The 16,055-nt window shown below is 37.5% G+C and overlaps 1 protein-coding gene across 23 annotated transcripts in view; it reads left to right on the forward strand.

Moving 5' to 3' along the window:
• Window positions 1-16,055, forward strand: part of LMO7 (LIM domain 7) — a 231,635-nt gene that overhangs the window by 196,362 nt on the left and 19,218 nt on the right. For 11 of the 23 annotated variants that reach the window (XM_032277371.1, XM_032277380.1, XM_032277379.1 and 8 more), the window contains 10 exons: window positions 7,037-7,151; window positions 8,199-8,360; window positions 9,117-9,304; window positions 10,350-10,410; window positions 12,072-12,128; window positions 12,279-12,320; window positions 13,909-13,934; window positions 14,210-14,314; window positions 14,910-15,002; window positions 15,743-16,039. In XM_032277371.1, the coding sequence (XP_032133262.1) occupies window positions 7,037-7,151; window positions 8,199-8,360; window positions 9,117-9,304; window positions 10,350-10,410; window positions 12,072-12,128; window positions 12,279-12,320; window positions 13,909-13,934; window positions 14,210-14,314; window positions 14,910-15,002; window positions 15,743-16,039 (1,146 nt within the window). Of the gene's footprint in view, window positions 1-7,036; window positions 7,152-8,198; window positions 8,361-9,116; window positions 9,305-10,349; window positions 10,411-12,071; window positions 12,129-12,278; window positions 12,321-13,908; window positions 13,935-14,209; window positions 14,315-14,909; window positions 15,003-15,742 lie in introns of all 23 variants that reach the window. The other 12 variants (XM_032277377.1, XM_032277382.1, XM_032277390.1 and 9 more) reach the window with 8 other exon arrangements.

A 16,055-nucleotide genomic window follows, 5' to 3' on the forward strand; every position in this document is an offset into this window, starting at 1 on the left:
TCTAGGTGATCAGAGGGTAGCAGAATCAAGAGGAGCATGTGGCTGATCATCTGAATGTTTTAGTAGGTTTGTAAAAGAATGTTCTTCAGGTCGTTTTTCTCTTCCATACCTTGCACTTTTGCTGGCACTGCCCTTTCGTTCTTCCTCCATACCCCCCCGATGTTATTCGTTTCTTTTCTTTTTTGAGATAGGGTCTTGCTCTGTTGCCAGGCTGTAGTGCAGTGGACTCAAGGAATCCTCACCCTAGCCTCCTGAGTACGAGGGACTGCAGGCACATGTCACCACGCCTGGCTAATTTTTGTATTTTTTTGTAGAGATGGGCTTTCACCATGTTGCCCAGGCTGCTCTCGATCTCCTGGGCTCAAAGGACCCATTTATCTCGGCCTCCAAAAGTGCTGGGATTACAGATGTGAGCCACCATGTGCAGCTGGTGTTATACTTGTTTCTATTCTGGCTTCTACTATGCTATTTCCTATCTGTGCACATAGTCACAGGTGTTAGTGTGTACTACACAAGACTGGCATCAGATTAACTTGATGCCAGGTTGGACTCAGTAATTTCTCTGCTCCAAAGCCTCTAGTGGCTCTGTGTGGTTTGCTGAAAGAAGTTCGTAGTGCTCAGGGAAGCACTAATATCTCTCATTCCCTTTGTAGCGCAGTCATAGCTGATGTTAGCATGCTTATTATGTGCCAACCAGGCTTCCCAGGGAGGTATCTTAGTTAATCCTCACATCAGCCCTGTGAAGTAATCCACAATCCGAATGTTGACTATCATGATTATCCCTATTTTATTAAAATTGAGGCATGGCATTGGCATGTTACTTGTTAAAGGCTGTGCAGGGTACCAAGTGGAGTCAGGATTTGAACCCAGGCAGTCTGACTCAAGATTTAGTATCACGTTATGCTATCATGCTATGTCCTGGGAAAGAGAGGTGACTCTCCTGCATATGGCTGCTTGCTTTTTCTTGGATACGTCCTGTACCTTCTGGAGCTCATCATTGCTCCCCATTTGAAGATGCTTATTTCACACATCTCTGCCTTTTGAAGTCCTACTGTTCCTCAAAAGCCCAGGAGGACCACTTCCTTCATGAAACAAGCTATCACCCCTCCCCCACTGGAATCAAACTTCGTACCCTTGAAAAGTTTCACTCACTGAATTCTTCCTTGTCCCATATAGCTACGTGTTCCTCCTTCACTGATATTCTTTGTACATTCTTACATATAATTGGCACTTAAGTTTTACTGACTTGAACTGTATTCAAGGCCTTGATTACTAGGCCGAAGTATGAACTTGATCAGGCAGGTAATTTAGAGTCCTTATTGGTTCTTTAGTGTGGGCATTTGAAGATTAAGGGTTGTTTTAGGAATGTAAGCACTGTGGTGTTCCCTAGAGTTATTTTAGGGAAGCCAAGTCTGGAAGCAGAGACTAGTTAAGAGCCTCTCAGAATTGTGCTAATAAGGTGGCATGTGCCATAAATAGGAAAATCATAATGAAGGAAAGAACTTAATATGGTCTTATTTAAAATCTGCCCATAGGAATTTCCTTTTCATCCTCATAGCTGAGCTGTGGGTTTTGTCCTTCTCTCTTCTTTTTGCCCCCTTTCTTCTCTTGTAGTTTTGCTTTTTTCTCTACCTTTCTTGCCAATCCCAGCTGCCAAGCTCATTCTGGAGGTGAACCAAGGCAAAGGAGAGGGAGTGTGACTCCTGGAGTCCTTCACCCCCCTCCACATGCAGATGCGGTTTTCATGATTCTCGCTAAAGTTGGTCTTGCCTACAGGTTTCTGTCTTTTTTTTTTTTTTCCTGTCCTCTCAGAGCTCTAGGTTTTCAAACCCTCTACAAATCCACTTTCCAGAAACTCTGCTCCAGATTTTTTAAAGCAGTAACCCCTAAATGGGATGACACATATGGAAGGAAGGAACCTTTCTGCATGTCCATTTCCTGATCTCAGCCCCACGCTTGGTGACACTTTGGATATAGCTAAGCTTTTGCTTGCTTCTCGCCTTCACTAGAACCTGCTCTCTGTGAAGGTGGAACACAGCCCTCCCTTCCTCCTCCTCAGGGCAGTGGCTGGATCTGTACATGTTCACTGAATGCTGACCGAATTTTCTTGGCTTTAGAGCTAAGTATTTGAGAATTAAATGGGATTTTCTTTAATTGATCTGGAAACTGCTTAGCCAGCATGGGTATTATGTTTAACATTTGCTTCCATGGGAAAAAGAAGGCAATTACTGGGCATCAGTCATGTGTGCCTTGACACCTTTTAAGTGTTTCATTTAATTGTCTCAATAACCCTGCAAAGTAGGTGTATTAGCCCCATTTTTACCAATGAAGTACTTGAGATTTGAAAGTTATATAACTTGCCCCAGGCTGGTGAAATGCCTTGGCCACAACTGCGATAGATCTGATGTGAAGGTTTTTTGAAATATGACAGGCTAATGTTTGAGGACTGCCTTATGTATAGTTAAGAGAACACATGTTGACTTATTTGGACTTTGCTGTGTCTTTAGGATTTTAAAGCCACTGGGGGCTGAAATGTCTTTTTGTCTATAAAGATAAAATCATCGTTGAAATCATTTTGAGGAAAGGTGGTATTATATGTTTATTGAAACTTACCAGAACTAAATGTAGAGTTTGAAATCTTCCAAGTAGGGCAGTAAGGAGCTACTAGCAATTTAAAAACAGAGTGTGATATAATAGCATGCTCTATAACTAAAGTTCTGGCAGCTGTGTGGACAATTAACAAAATAAGGGCTGGAGGCAAGAGAGCCAGTTAGCCGGGGTAACCATAGGAGTTTAGAGGAGATAATGGCCTGAGCTAGGATGATAACCCAAGGGAGGGTGGCAAGGTGGGGATGATTCAAGATGGATTATGGACTTGATAGAACTTTGTGAAATGTAAGTGTGTATGGTGGACAGTAGGGGTATAGGGATTGTCATATTTGAGTGCGGAACAGTTAGGGGAAGGAAGGAGAAAGAGGCCCAGAAAGAATCCAGTATTTCTAACTTGGGCATCTGATGAGCTATTGATGCAATTAACCAAAATATGTAAAACAAGAGGTAGAAGAACAGGTTTGGGAGGAAGATAATGAATTTAATTTTCAAATTGTTGGACTTGGACATTGGAGGTTGCTCAGAAAAGCATATAGTCGGAGAGGTTAGAGACTGACTAAGGAACAAACGACACAATGAAAAGAGAAGAGAAAAAGAGGAACATGCTCATTAAACTGAGTGGCAAGAGACATGGGAAAGAAGGCTGGAGAAATGGAGATAATAGGTGACTTTAGAAGATTGTTTCCCAGAAAGCAAGAATAGTGGGCAGTGCCTGGAGGGATGCAAACTCAAGATGCATTTGGTAGGTAGAAGATAATCTTGAATGGGATGAGGACAGTGATGGGTGTATTACAGAAACACTACCTGCTGCAGTGGAATGAAGGATTTAGAGAGAAAGACCAAGATTTGAGGGCTACTCAATTCATTTTCTCATTCCAGTAAGACTCTGAAAGAAAGACACTAAAGAACTATATGTATACAAATTCAAAGATTATATGTTTCCTCTGATATTCCTGATTTTACAGTTCAGATTTACTTTTAGGGTTAATTTTATCAACTAAGTAGGCTTCCCTTAACACATTTGTCTAATAGAAAAAATTTGAGAAATGTAGCTTTCTGATTTGGCATTTAAGATTGGCCCTGTTTTTTAAATTAAATCCTATCTATGGTGACATGAAAATCTTAATTCAACAGATTTAGCAGAAATAAATGTTACCTTTGGGACTCCAGACCCTCCTCGTGTTTTTGTTTAAAAATGTAGAGTCTAGTACTTCTGTTTCATCAGTCATCAGTCTGACAGTTGGTGGGGCCATCTGAACTTTCAGTGGATACTTCTGCTCACGTTGTACATAATTTGAGTGAAATTTTTATTGTATATGCTGAGATGTTGATAGACAACTGCCTTATCTTTTCTGGCATGAACAACTGAAACCACTTGGATAGTTCATTATCAGTCATCAGGAATCTAGATCTCCCCCAATAATTTATATTCCTGTTCCATCCAGTTCAAAGATGATGTTGCCATTATTATCTTCTGAAGCTTGGATTCTTTGTAGGGTACTCACTTGGCATATACCTTGCAGAGAGAAATAACGAAGTTGAAATCCTTCCTGAAATAATTGTTGAACAATTTATACTTGAATGTAATTATAGATATGTTCACTTGCAAGAAGTTTCAGGAATAATTTACTGTAAGAACATGGGATTGAACAGAGATGCCTCAAGACTGCCATAAGGGGAAGGCCACACAAGTGGGGCTCTGGAACTCTTACTTTGAAACCACAGCCACTCACTTTAATCCTTTCCGTATATTGGTTTGGAAAGAGGCAGTCTGCACAAGACTTTGACTTGAAAGTAGGCTACTTAAAACCAAAATTGAAAATCAGTATCTTTATGAAAGAGAAGCTTTACCAGGCCCAGTGACATGCATGTGGTCACCTGGTTAATGAGAGAAATGTACCTGTAATTGCCCATGTGGCTCTCTCCTCTTTGCCCATGTCTATCCAGCAACTGACACAACAGTCTGCCTGGCTGTAGCCACAGGGACGCTGTCCTTTCTGTTAACGCTTTCAAAGAGGAGATGGTTATCTGCCCTTTTATTAATATTTAAGATGTTTAAGTAGCGATTTCTTTGTTTCTAAGGTAAGTATAGTCCTTCATGAGACAGTATTTCCAATTTAATATGAGTGAGACATTTCCCTCTAGGGCTTAAACTCATTCTGTTTGATCCTATATTTGGTAGAAAAGGATAATGTTCACTTGCCGTCTCCCACAAAATATTTTTTATGTACTTTGAGATTATTTATTAAGACTCCATCCTGTCTTTTATTCTTCAAGCTAGAAAACATCAGTGTTTTGAATATGTAACCTCTGATTTGTCTCTCTTTCTTATACAGCAAATAGATTCTGCACTTTAATTGGGTCTAAGTCAGATTTTTTTTTTTTTGTAAGAGTGGTGAAGATGACCACTTATTTTCACTGAGTCATCTCTAACTTAAGTGTATGGTGGTTTTGGCTAGGGAATAGAAACAACCAGTAATTTTTGCTATTCTTAGCAGAGTTTTATTATATTCTTCAGATTGGCATTCATCAGGTGATTATTAGCGAGTATTATGACTATATCTGCAATTCTGCATTTAAACTGCTTTACAAAAGACTTTCTGCTGAAACCTAAAAATCCTATACCCACTGAAAAATCAACAATTATATTTTGGGAGCAAGAATCAGCCCTAATTTATTTTTATTTCCCACAGTGCTAAGCATTGTGTTTTCTACAGAGTAAACAATCAATGTATGTCAAACAGTTGAATGAGTGAAATGTCATAGTACTTCTGCATATCCATATGGAGTAGTAAATTCTTGATCTTTTATTTAATGCCTTCCTTTAAATTATTATGTACTGTCTTAGTCCATTTAATGTTGCTATAACAGAATACCTGAGGCTGAGTAATTTATAAAGAAAAGAGGAGGTTTATTTGGCTCATGGTTCTGGTGGCTAGAAAGTCCAAGAGCATGGTACTGGCATCTGCTTGGCTTCAGGTGAGGGCCATGTGCTGTGTCACAGTATGATGGAAGAGCAGAAAGCCAAGTGGTGTGTGCAGAGACCCAACACAAGGCAACCTCACTTTATAACAACCTGTTCTTGTGGTAACTAATTCAGTCCTGCTAGAGTGAGAACGTACTCCCATGAGACTGCATTAATCCCTTCATGAGGGCAGATCCTTCATGACCCAAACACCTGTTAAAGGTAATACCTCCCAACACCACCACATTGGCCATTAAATTTTAATGTGAGTTTTGTTGGTGATGAATCACATCCAAACCATGGCATGTACTATCCTAGTTTTTTCTCAGAATATTGCCACTTGTTTTAAACTTGTTTTATGGGTAGAAAAACTTACGCAGAACGATTTATGAATTGCCCAGTTGGTCATTGGGTTAGGTTTAGCTGTCAAATTAAAACGAATAATTGGTAGGTCTTTTTCTGGAAAGTAAAACAGGTTTAGGAAGAATTCTAACAGGTAAGTCTAAGTTTTTTATGATTAGGAAACAAAGAGCTGAAGCACTAATCTCATAAATTCATATTAAGATCTGTCTGCTCACTCAAAACAAAATATGTAAATTACAAAAGAACTGAAGGTTTGCACAGACAGTATACTGTAAAACTTGAAACATTTGGTTTAGAAAATAGTTTAAGTTCCATGGAATTCAGAATTTATTGGGTAGTATAATGATAGCAATGGGAGTAATTATACCTTTTGTTCAAGAGGCTGTTGTTTTCGGGGGCTTATGGGCTGATGTTATTTCGAGGAAGTCATGGTCTGTGGCTCAGGATGTGTCAATAGGGGACTCTCTTGGTATTTTACGGAGTAATTCCTTACAATTGACATAGTTCTGCATTTTGCAGCATTTAGGATAGCTACATCTTAAACACTAAATCTTCACATGGCGTTTGGGCAAGCAAAAATGCCTTGCCAAACTTCACATGCCCACTGGGCAGTGGTACCAGTCCTAATGGATGCTACTGGAGGCTAAATTATGTGTCTGTGAACCACTTGAAGTTATTCAGATAAATATGTCAAGTATTGGGGGTAGTTTTTAAAAGCTTGGTGGTCCTTTTTGAATAAATGATTGAAATCACTGTACTTATTTCTGGGCAATGAATACATGGCCTGTATATTAGACCTAATTGTACAGTGGGCAGAAACCTAAGCTTGTCCACGGCTAATTGATTTACATTATTAATATGAAGAAAAAGATGTATAGGCAATAAGATTTTCCTTATTTTAGCAGAAAAAGAATAAACATGGTGCTATTTATATAAATGAAAGCTTTACCAACCCAAGGGAGAAACAATGAAACTTCTAGTTTATCATGAAATGATTCAAGTATACCTAGCATGCAGCCTTCCTTCTTACATGGATAGACTTTCCTCCATGTGGCTGCCAGGGACACCTGATACCAGCGTTTCATGTTTTGTTTTCAGGATCAGTTCAGTGATATGAGAATCAGCATAAACCAGACGCCTGGGAAGAGTCTTGACTTTGGGTTTACAATAAAATGGGATGTTTCTGGGCTCTTCGTAGCATCAGTTGAAGCAGGTAAATGATATATTCAGCTCTACTGAACTTTCTTCTCCTTTTTTATCTTTCATTGTGGGGTTGGGGACCACAGAAATTAGTCTATTTAACATAGGAGGAGAAAACGTGTGAAAAATGCAACTCTAAGGCCACAGGATACATCTCCTTCCCTGAGATTATTAGTTGGGGTTACAAATTCCATAATTGTTTATTATTCTTGCCTAATTCATTTTAGTTTTGAAGAGTCTTAATTTTGTGATTTTACAGATTTTGTCCATTTTGGATATTATATTTGGAAATACTAATAGCACTTAAGACTCAGAAAGAACTTGCCATGATCAGCCATACTTTGCAGTAGATGTATATGTGCTATTTAATAAGGTGATTTTTTTTTGAGTGCTCTAATATACATTGCCTATGAAGTCTTCAGGACTTCTGCAAAAGGATTACCCCTCCACCATCCAGGCCTATACCATGTCAAGCCTGGGAACTCTTTGCAAAACATTACAAGGCCTAAAATTAAAATGAAACTGTTGTATCTAAGAGGAGTGCCTTTATTTTTACTTTTATTTTTTACATATTTCAGCTATATAAAGTTGTATGTTAACACCAGTTATTTCTTTTACATCTTAAGATTGCCTTAGTTAGATAATGGTATTTTAGTTATGGAGTAATTTTAAGCAGTTTTAAATAGCTATGTTTTCTTCTGCTCCATTCCAAAATGTATCTGATTTGCAAGCTCAATTAAAATGCAGTGTATTTCACATTTCAAATTTAAGAATTACTTAATTTTTTTTGTTCTTGGGAGGTTAATAAAAAAGTTTTATTGAATATATTTTTCCTTCAATTCTTAACAAAGATGCATTCTATAGAACTTAAAAACTAACTCTAATGCTTTGCATGTTGTACTTAGATACTCAATATTAAAAAGGTAGTAACCTTTCTCCACCTGAAAAAGAGAGAAATTGTTAATTGAAATTGAGTCATTTTTCTTAAGCTTAAAGCAGCAACTAGTAGAACATGTGGAATTTTTCCCAGCTGGTTGTTTAATTTGTTTTGCATTTTTAGGTAGCCCAGCAGAATTTTCTCAGCTACAGGTAGATGATGAAATTATTGCTATTAACAACATCAAGTTTCCATATAAGGATACAAAAAAGTGGGAGGAAACCATGGCTAAGGCTCAAGAAACTGGAAACCTAGTGATGGATGTGAGGCGCTATGGAAAGGCTGGTGAGTTTGTGTTACCACCGTGTCTGGCCTTTGAAATTGGGGCCTGGCCCTTGGCAAGTGCTTCTAACAGTTGGCTTCAGTAACTTTATGTTTTTCACTTTACTTATGCTTTGGCATTAAAGGTGTTTTGTAGTCATGTTGTGACAAATCTTGAACCTTCCCCCTTTGAATATTCTGTCTGGACTTTTCACTAGCAAATTTACTGAGTTTTACATTATTTATTGAGTGATTTATATACTGGTCTGACTGAATGCAAATATCAATTGAAGACAAATGTATCTGCATCCAGGAGTTATTTAAAATACTGAGTATTAAGAATTATGCTATGATTTAACTTTCTCTGCAGCATCATAACCATATTGGTATGAGAGAGAGCCTGGTAGGTCATATTCCTGTTTATTCTCAAATAACTTTGAATGTGCATTCCATTAATGTGTTTCTTAGTTACAGAGGTTAGATGGGAAAGGGCATTAAGCCTCCGCGGACCTATCAGCTTATGATAACAACATAAAATCTCTTTCCTGGTCTTTGGGAAAGGTTCAGCAAATTTGCTAGTTTTTTCATTACTAACATGATTTAACCCTTGTGTTTTAGGAAGGTGGTCTGTTGGTAAAAAGCCCTAAACTCTTGATTGATTTCACACACTGTCTGATTTGTCTTGTCTGTGTAGATTTTTAAAAATATGTGTATTCAATGACTTTATTCTTTCCACTTCACCATTTATATGTACTCATTTGATCTTCATGTGCCAATCAGACTGGGGCAAAGACCAACCTTCCCTACCATTTATACGGCATAAAACCCTCAATCTCACCAGTATGGCTACCAAAATTATAGGTTCACCTGAAACAAAGTGGATTGATGCAACTTCTGGAATTTACAACTCAGAAAAATCTTCAAATCTGTCTGTAACAACTGATTTCTCCGAAAGCCTTCAGAGTTCTGTGAGTATCTAGAGAAGCAGGAGTAGTGGTGTGGAGCAAGGCAGCTGTTAGAATTGTGTACGGAAGAAAATAATTTATTTTGTTTGTGCAATTTTGATACTACCTTTAAAATGTAAATGATTGAATAAGGTAACATACAGTAAAGAGATATAGTAAAATATATTTTTGAAAACCATAGGTATTCCTCATACAGTAGTTGTGAATTATGTAATGGTAAAACCAAAAGATCCCATAATATTGTTTTGCAGGTGTTTTCCACCAGTCTTTCATCATTAGACCCACCTCTAAGATCTTTGTGAGCATAAAGTGGCAATTATGTAAAATTATACACTATAACTTCTTTATGCATTCCTTAGTCTTGACTGGCAGATAAATGTAATAGTTGGGTGTAATGTAAAACTTCATGAAGCATTTTTAGTTTTTGTATAGATGAATTTGATGGGTAGACTTACATACGTGGTTAAGAGAAATCAGTTTCATTAATTTGATCAAAAATATAATGTAGAAATTTTTCTAAGTTTCAAAGGAATTTTATTATATAGACTTTGAAGTAATGCGGTTTTTAGTTATACAAATTGTTTAAGTTAATAAATTTAAATTTCAACTAAATATTGTGCACTTATACTCACTTCTTAGATTGTGTTATTTTTATTATCAAGTCCAAGTAACTCCTTTTATTTAATAAAGAAATCTTACTGCATTGTATAAGAAAGGTTTAAATGTTTGATAATCCAATATGACTGTTTTGTGTACTCATAAATAAAAGCCAAATGGACTAACGATTATCCAGTTGATTTTATTTCTTGGAAAATTAATGATTGATTCAACTTAAAATCATCCATGCCTGTGGTCATTAATTCTGCCACAAATACTGAAGTATAATGAAAAAATTTAAGTTTCTACTACATGTAAAAGACTGTAAGAAATGGATCAATATCTCGAGAAATTCATATTGTTAAAATATATATTCACTAATGAGAAATGCATTATTTAAGCCCAAAGTCCAACTGGAGAGAATATTAACTAGCACTTTTATCCTTTCCAGAATATTGAATCCAAAGAAATCAATGGAATTCATGATGAAAGCAATGCTTTTGAATCAAAAGGTAAATATCAGTATTATAACTTACATTTATAATACAGGAAAAGACATAGCACTCAAGTTCTGCTATTCTAAAAATTAATATCTGTGAGTGAAAGAAAAACTGATCTGCTGCAAGTTGAAACGAAAAAGGTTAGCACACAGATCCAATTGCAGCCAGGTGGAAGGGCGTTCAGTTCCAGTGCTGAATAGTTCAGGAACTGCAAACAAAGCTTTGGCAGCATGTTCCGGAGCTTTGAGTGCCTGCCTAAGTCAAATAAGCAAGACTGGTTTTCCTGAGGCTGTCAGCTTTCTTGCTATGGTATGCTGGCAACAGGGAATCTTAGTTAAGCATGAAACTATGAATGAAGTTTCCTTTCTTCTTTATTGTGAAAGGGACAAGTTGAAGGCAGTAAGCCATAAGAGGGAAATGCTAGTGGCAATGAAGTCGTTAGCAGAGGTACCCATTTGTAATGAAAAAGAAGGTAAAGTATCTAGGGAAATTTTGGAGTTATCTCTATCTTCCTTCTTCTGCCCATCCAGAAATAATTTAGCTGCCATACATTGTGTGCAATTCCTTAGACACAGAAAAATAAGAATAGACCCAGTCAATGTAGGCAGGGGAAGAAACACAAAGAAGGTGGGACTTCTGCCGTGAACCTAGACTGCCAAGAATGGGACTGGGTTTTCACAGTGCTTTGGTGGCTTTAAATCTACATTTGACAGTTTATAATACATTATCTTAAAGCCAACCTAAATATATAAATTTCCCTTTTCTTATCGATTATTTAATTTCGTATTTCATTTCTGATAGATAGAAGTGACTACATTTTGTTTTCAGTTGCATTCTTTATCAAAGACGTTTTTGAAGCAAACGTTGCTTATTTTTCTCTGTAATGTTACATGTAAAGCGCCCAGGTCCTGTTCTGCAGTGGCTCAGGTGAGATAGCTGATCAGACATCTAGCTCTTTGATGACTAGGGGACTCTACGTGGGCCCTATCATTGGAAGGTTTTGTTTAGATAAGTAACCACTAACTAGTGTCAAGTAATAATCGCATATATATTTTATGCCGTAGTCTTTGACAGATCTATGGAAGAAGTCAGAATGTTTTTCTTTTGTATTCTTGGCTGAACTCCATTTGCTTTACTTAATATTAGTAGCTACCAGATCTTGAAAACTAGGTCAAAAATTCTACTTAGAAGAATGTTGTAACTTTATTATTTGGTTTTATTTGATCTTTCTCTGGGTATCATTTTTTTTGTTTTCTTCACTATTACTTTTCACTTTTTATTCATAAATGTTGTGAAAACTGTTACAGACAGTTTTCCATGTAGCAGACAAGATTATGGATTAACCTAAGCAAAAACTATTAATTTCCTTTTCCCCAAAACAGTGTGACGTAGCATGGAAGATAGTACTTTGGCTTTACATAGCTGTGAAACTATGATGCTGTGTGCTAAAATTTATTAATATAAATATTTGTTTCTTCTAATTTGAATGTAGTGTAGGCTACTAAAATTGTGTGTCCCTGAGCCTTGACATAATCTATATCTTCTACGGCTATCAGTTTGTCCTCTTTTAAAATGTTTTGCTACAGATTGGAAAGGTATATCAAGTATCATTTAATTTCCCAGTGGTGAGAAATCAAAACGAATGACATGGTGTTTATTTTTTTTTCAACTAGCATCTGAATCCATTTCTTTGAAAAACTTAAAAAGGCGATCACAATTTTTTGAACAAGGTAAACCACAAAGCTAACAATTCATGCACTTTCATGGAATTGTTCTCATACTCCACTCCTCATCCTGGTCTGTGGTGCTGGGCACTGAGCCTCTTCAATTTGTGTGTCATTATGACCAACCAGCATAATCCATTTCCATTCTTTCCCTAGGGTCATCAGGCTTTTCTTACAGCTCATGGGTCTACCTCTGTGGTAATGGGTCTTTGTGTGTCCTTTGTATACCTCTAAAGGTTTTACTTTTTTTTTCAACTTTGTTAAAAAAAAAAAAAAGCGGGGGGGAGATGCTCTTAACACTTCTTTCCACTGGGTAACAGTAAGAAATGAGGAATTTCATTTAAGCCTTACTGCTTACTATAAATTGCCTAATATTAGATTACACCAACATGAAATTGCTGAGTTTTTAAAAACTCTAACCTGTTTTTGGTTATGGAAAATACTCTTAATAAAGAAGAGTTATTTTTGCTATGGGTTGGTGGCTTTGGAGTGTTGATTTGATTGCCCTGTTGACTTTGAAGTAAATGTAGAGTAAATACATTTTGGTGGCATCTGAGAACAGGTGCACTTTGAGATTCTCTGTGTTGGTGTAATTGGGCAGGGCTGCCTTAAGATGTGCTGTGCATGTGACATTTGCTTCCCTGTAACGTTTGCCCAATGCTCGCTCTCATGAATGCTGTTCAAGCTCTGTTTTGCTACTAAGAACTTAAAAGTAATAGTCATGTCTTATAACACAGCGCTTACTGAGTTTGTATATTTCGTGTTAATCACCTAATATCTTTCCTTTGGATTAAGGTCTCTTTTTGACCATAAACAGAAATAAGTTACTGGCTATGCAAGTCTGTTTGTGTCAGTATCCTTAGTGGTTTTGGTTTATATTTTAAAATAAAATTCCTGTTTGTCTATGGCTATTTAACTGAAACATTATGATACTCCTTGCTAAAACTGGCTAAAATAAAGCAATTCCTTTTCTTCCTCTGTTCTAATTTTCTTCCACTTTTCTTCAAAAGGCTATTCTAGGGAAGAAAATTTTTCTAGGTCTCAAAGCAATTTTCTTTAAAAAATTGTGAATAATTTATTTGACAGCTGAGATTTCAAGAAAATTTAAAAGTACTGTATGATAGTATATTTTCTGATATTTTACTTTTTAAATAATCATTGTTCTATGTAAAGGTATACTTGCGTAGGTCCCCTAAGAATAAAAGAATGAGACTTTACCCATGGGTTTATACATGAAGTTTGAATACTTGTGTTTCAAATACTAGGAGCAGAAAAAGGAAATGTTCCTTGAACATGTTTGTTGCAGTGGCTTGCTTATGAAAGGTGACTCATTAGTAAGAAGACTAGAAAAATGTGACTTGCAGCTGTCATGATGTAACTGAGTAGCGGCAAGTAAAAAATTGGGATTTGGTAGATGTTGTAACATTTGAAATTCTTTTTTTTCCTCCTATTAGGCCAAACTATAAGATACTGCCCAGTTTATTAATAAAAGAACCTTGAAGCTTCTTCAGAAATATCCACTGATCCTTCACTAATACCTAGAGCTATGGTTTATTTTGGCATCTGTATCTTCCTTTTACTAACTTTGAATTTGAAAGATGGGTAACAGATGGAATTGTTACACCTAGAGAAAAAAGGATTCACTGACTGTTGTTCAAAAAAACATTGTCACTTAGTATACTGGCATAGAGACAGCTAATGATAGAAGTTTCTGAAAGGAATTGTTTCATAGGAATGAAGACTTACATTGTATATTTTTCTTCCTTGCCCATGTGCTGCCACACAGGAAGCTCCGATTCTGTGGTTCCTGATGTAAGTAGCATTCATTTGTCATTTGGAATAAGGTGAACTTGGTGGGACTGAATTAGTACACAGTAGTGTGCTTACCATGATTTTCAGTTGCATAAGAGTTTATCAGAGAGTTACCCTTCCAAGTTGAAAAACTTATTTTAAAATACAAAGCCAGATCTCCCTTGGTACAGTTTAAGCAAACTGTGGTATGAATAATTTATGTGTGCAAAAGTGGTTCAGTAGATGACTTAATGAAGCTGTTCTCTATTTGTGTCTCTTCTCTGATAACTGGTTAGCTTCCAGTTCCAACCGTCAGTGCCCCGAGCCGCTGGGTTTGGGATCAAGAGGAGGAGCGGAAGCGGCAGGAGAGGTGGCAGAAGGAACAGGACCGCCTACTGCAGGTAGCTCTGGCTCACATTGACGGGTCAGAACTAGGTTGGATTTCATGGCTTTTCACCAGTCGGCGTCAACCAGTATTGAGACACTAACTTTAAACTCAACAATCTCACAACCAACAAATATTTTTGTATGCAGTACATTTTCCATAAAGCAATTACTTTTCCATTTTGAAGATTTCCAGAATCATCCTTTAAAAATCATTATTTTTTAACCCCCATGTATGAAGGGCACTCACTTAGGGGGTGTGAAGTGCATGACTTTGTGATGACTTGGTTCCCATAAACTGTTTGCTAGGTCCATTGCAGAGTATTCAGCCCGTTACAGTTTGCTAGAGGCTTTAATGAGTTACAGCCATGGTAAAGGGTGGATACAGGTTGAATTCTGTGTCTATCATCTTTTACCCCAGTGTCTGCATTTTAATTCAATATACACTCTTTTCTACTTTAGGGACTAAACTCTGGTTGGCTTATGAAAATAAAATTATGGTCTTGAAAAGTTTGAGGTTGAAAGTTTAGAGATCATAAAAATGCTAATAAAGAAGATTCTTAATGTGAAGAGTTAATCTGTTATTTTAATATATGTCATATTTTCTTATAGGAAAAATATCAACGTGAGCAGGAGAAACTGAAGGAAGAGTGGCAAAGGGCCAAACAGGAGGCGGAGAGAGAGAATTCCAAGTACTTGGATGAGGTAGCGTTAGAACATGCCCGTTTAGTTTTCCTTCTCTTTGCCTTGTTGGTGGAATTAGCTGAGAAGCAGGAGACACTTCACTTCTCTCTGCCTTTGACCATATGTTCACCTGTGTAGCTCTTTGAAAAATCCAGTGAGGTCTGATTTGTTAGAATTTTGCTTGGATGTTTCAGTCTTTCTCCTAGTTTTTGCAGTATATCATTAACCAATTATGTTAATAGAACTTAAGTGCATCTTCCTCTTCTAAGTTACATGTTTGTCACTCGTGTGTAGCTTTTTTGTGGTAAAACTCTTTTTTTTTTTTTTTTTTTTTTTTTTGACGGAGTCTTGCTTTGTCACCAGGCTGGAGTGCAGTGGTGCGATCTCAGCTCATTGCAACCTCCGACTCTCTGGTTCAAGCTGTTCTCCTGCCTCAGCCGCCCGAATAGCTGGGACTACAGGCACGTGCCACCACACCCAGTGAATCTTCGTATTTTTAGTAGAGACGGGGTTTCACCAGGTTGGCCAGGATGGTCTCGATCTCTTTCCTCGTGATCCGCCTACCTCAGCCTCCCAAAGTACTGACATTACAGATGGGTGCCACCACACTGGCCTTTTAGTGGTAAAACTCTTAACATGTGTTTTGAGTGGAGTCCTGGTCCAATTATAGTTAGTATCATCTGGAACGGAATATTTATGTCTATGTGAAATTATAGAACTAAACAGATTTAGATGGATTTCTTTTTTCACTGGTCACCTAGGAACTGATGGTCCTAAACTCAAACAGCATGTCTGTGACCACACGGGAGCCCTCTCTTGTCACCTGGGAAACCACCTGGAGTGAAGGGTCCAAGTCTTCAGACAGGGAAGGAACCCGAGCAGGAGAAGAGGAGAGGAGACAGCCACCAGAGGAGGTTGTTCATGAGAACCAAGAAAAGAAGCCACAGGATCAACTTGTTCTCGAGAGAGAGAGGAAACCGGAGCAACAGCTTCAGGAAGAGCAGGAGCGGAAGCGGCTTCAGGAAGCGCAGGAGCGGAAGCGGCTTCAGGAAGAGCAGGAGCGGAAGCGGCTTC

This window comes from Sapajus apella, unplaced genomic scaffold, assembly GCF_009761245.1.
Source record: "Sapajus apella isolate SASKATOON/1434 unplaced genomic scaffold, GSC_monkey_1.0 scaffold9, whole genome shotgun sequence".
NCBI classification, from domain to species: domain Eukaryota; kingdom Metazoa; phylum Chordata; class Mammalia; order Primates; family Cebidae; genus Sapajus; species Sapajus apella.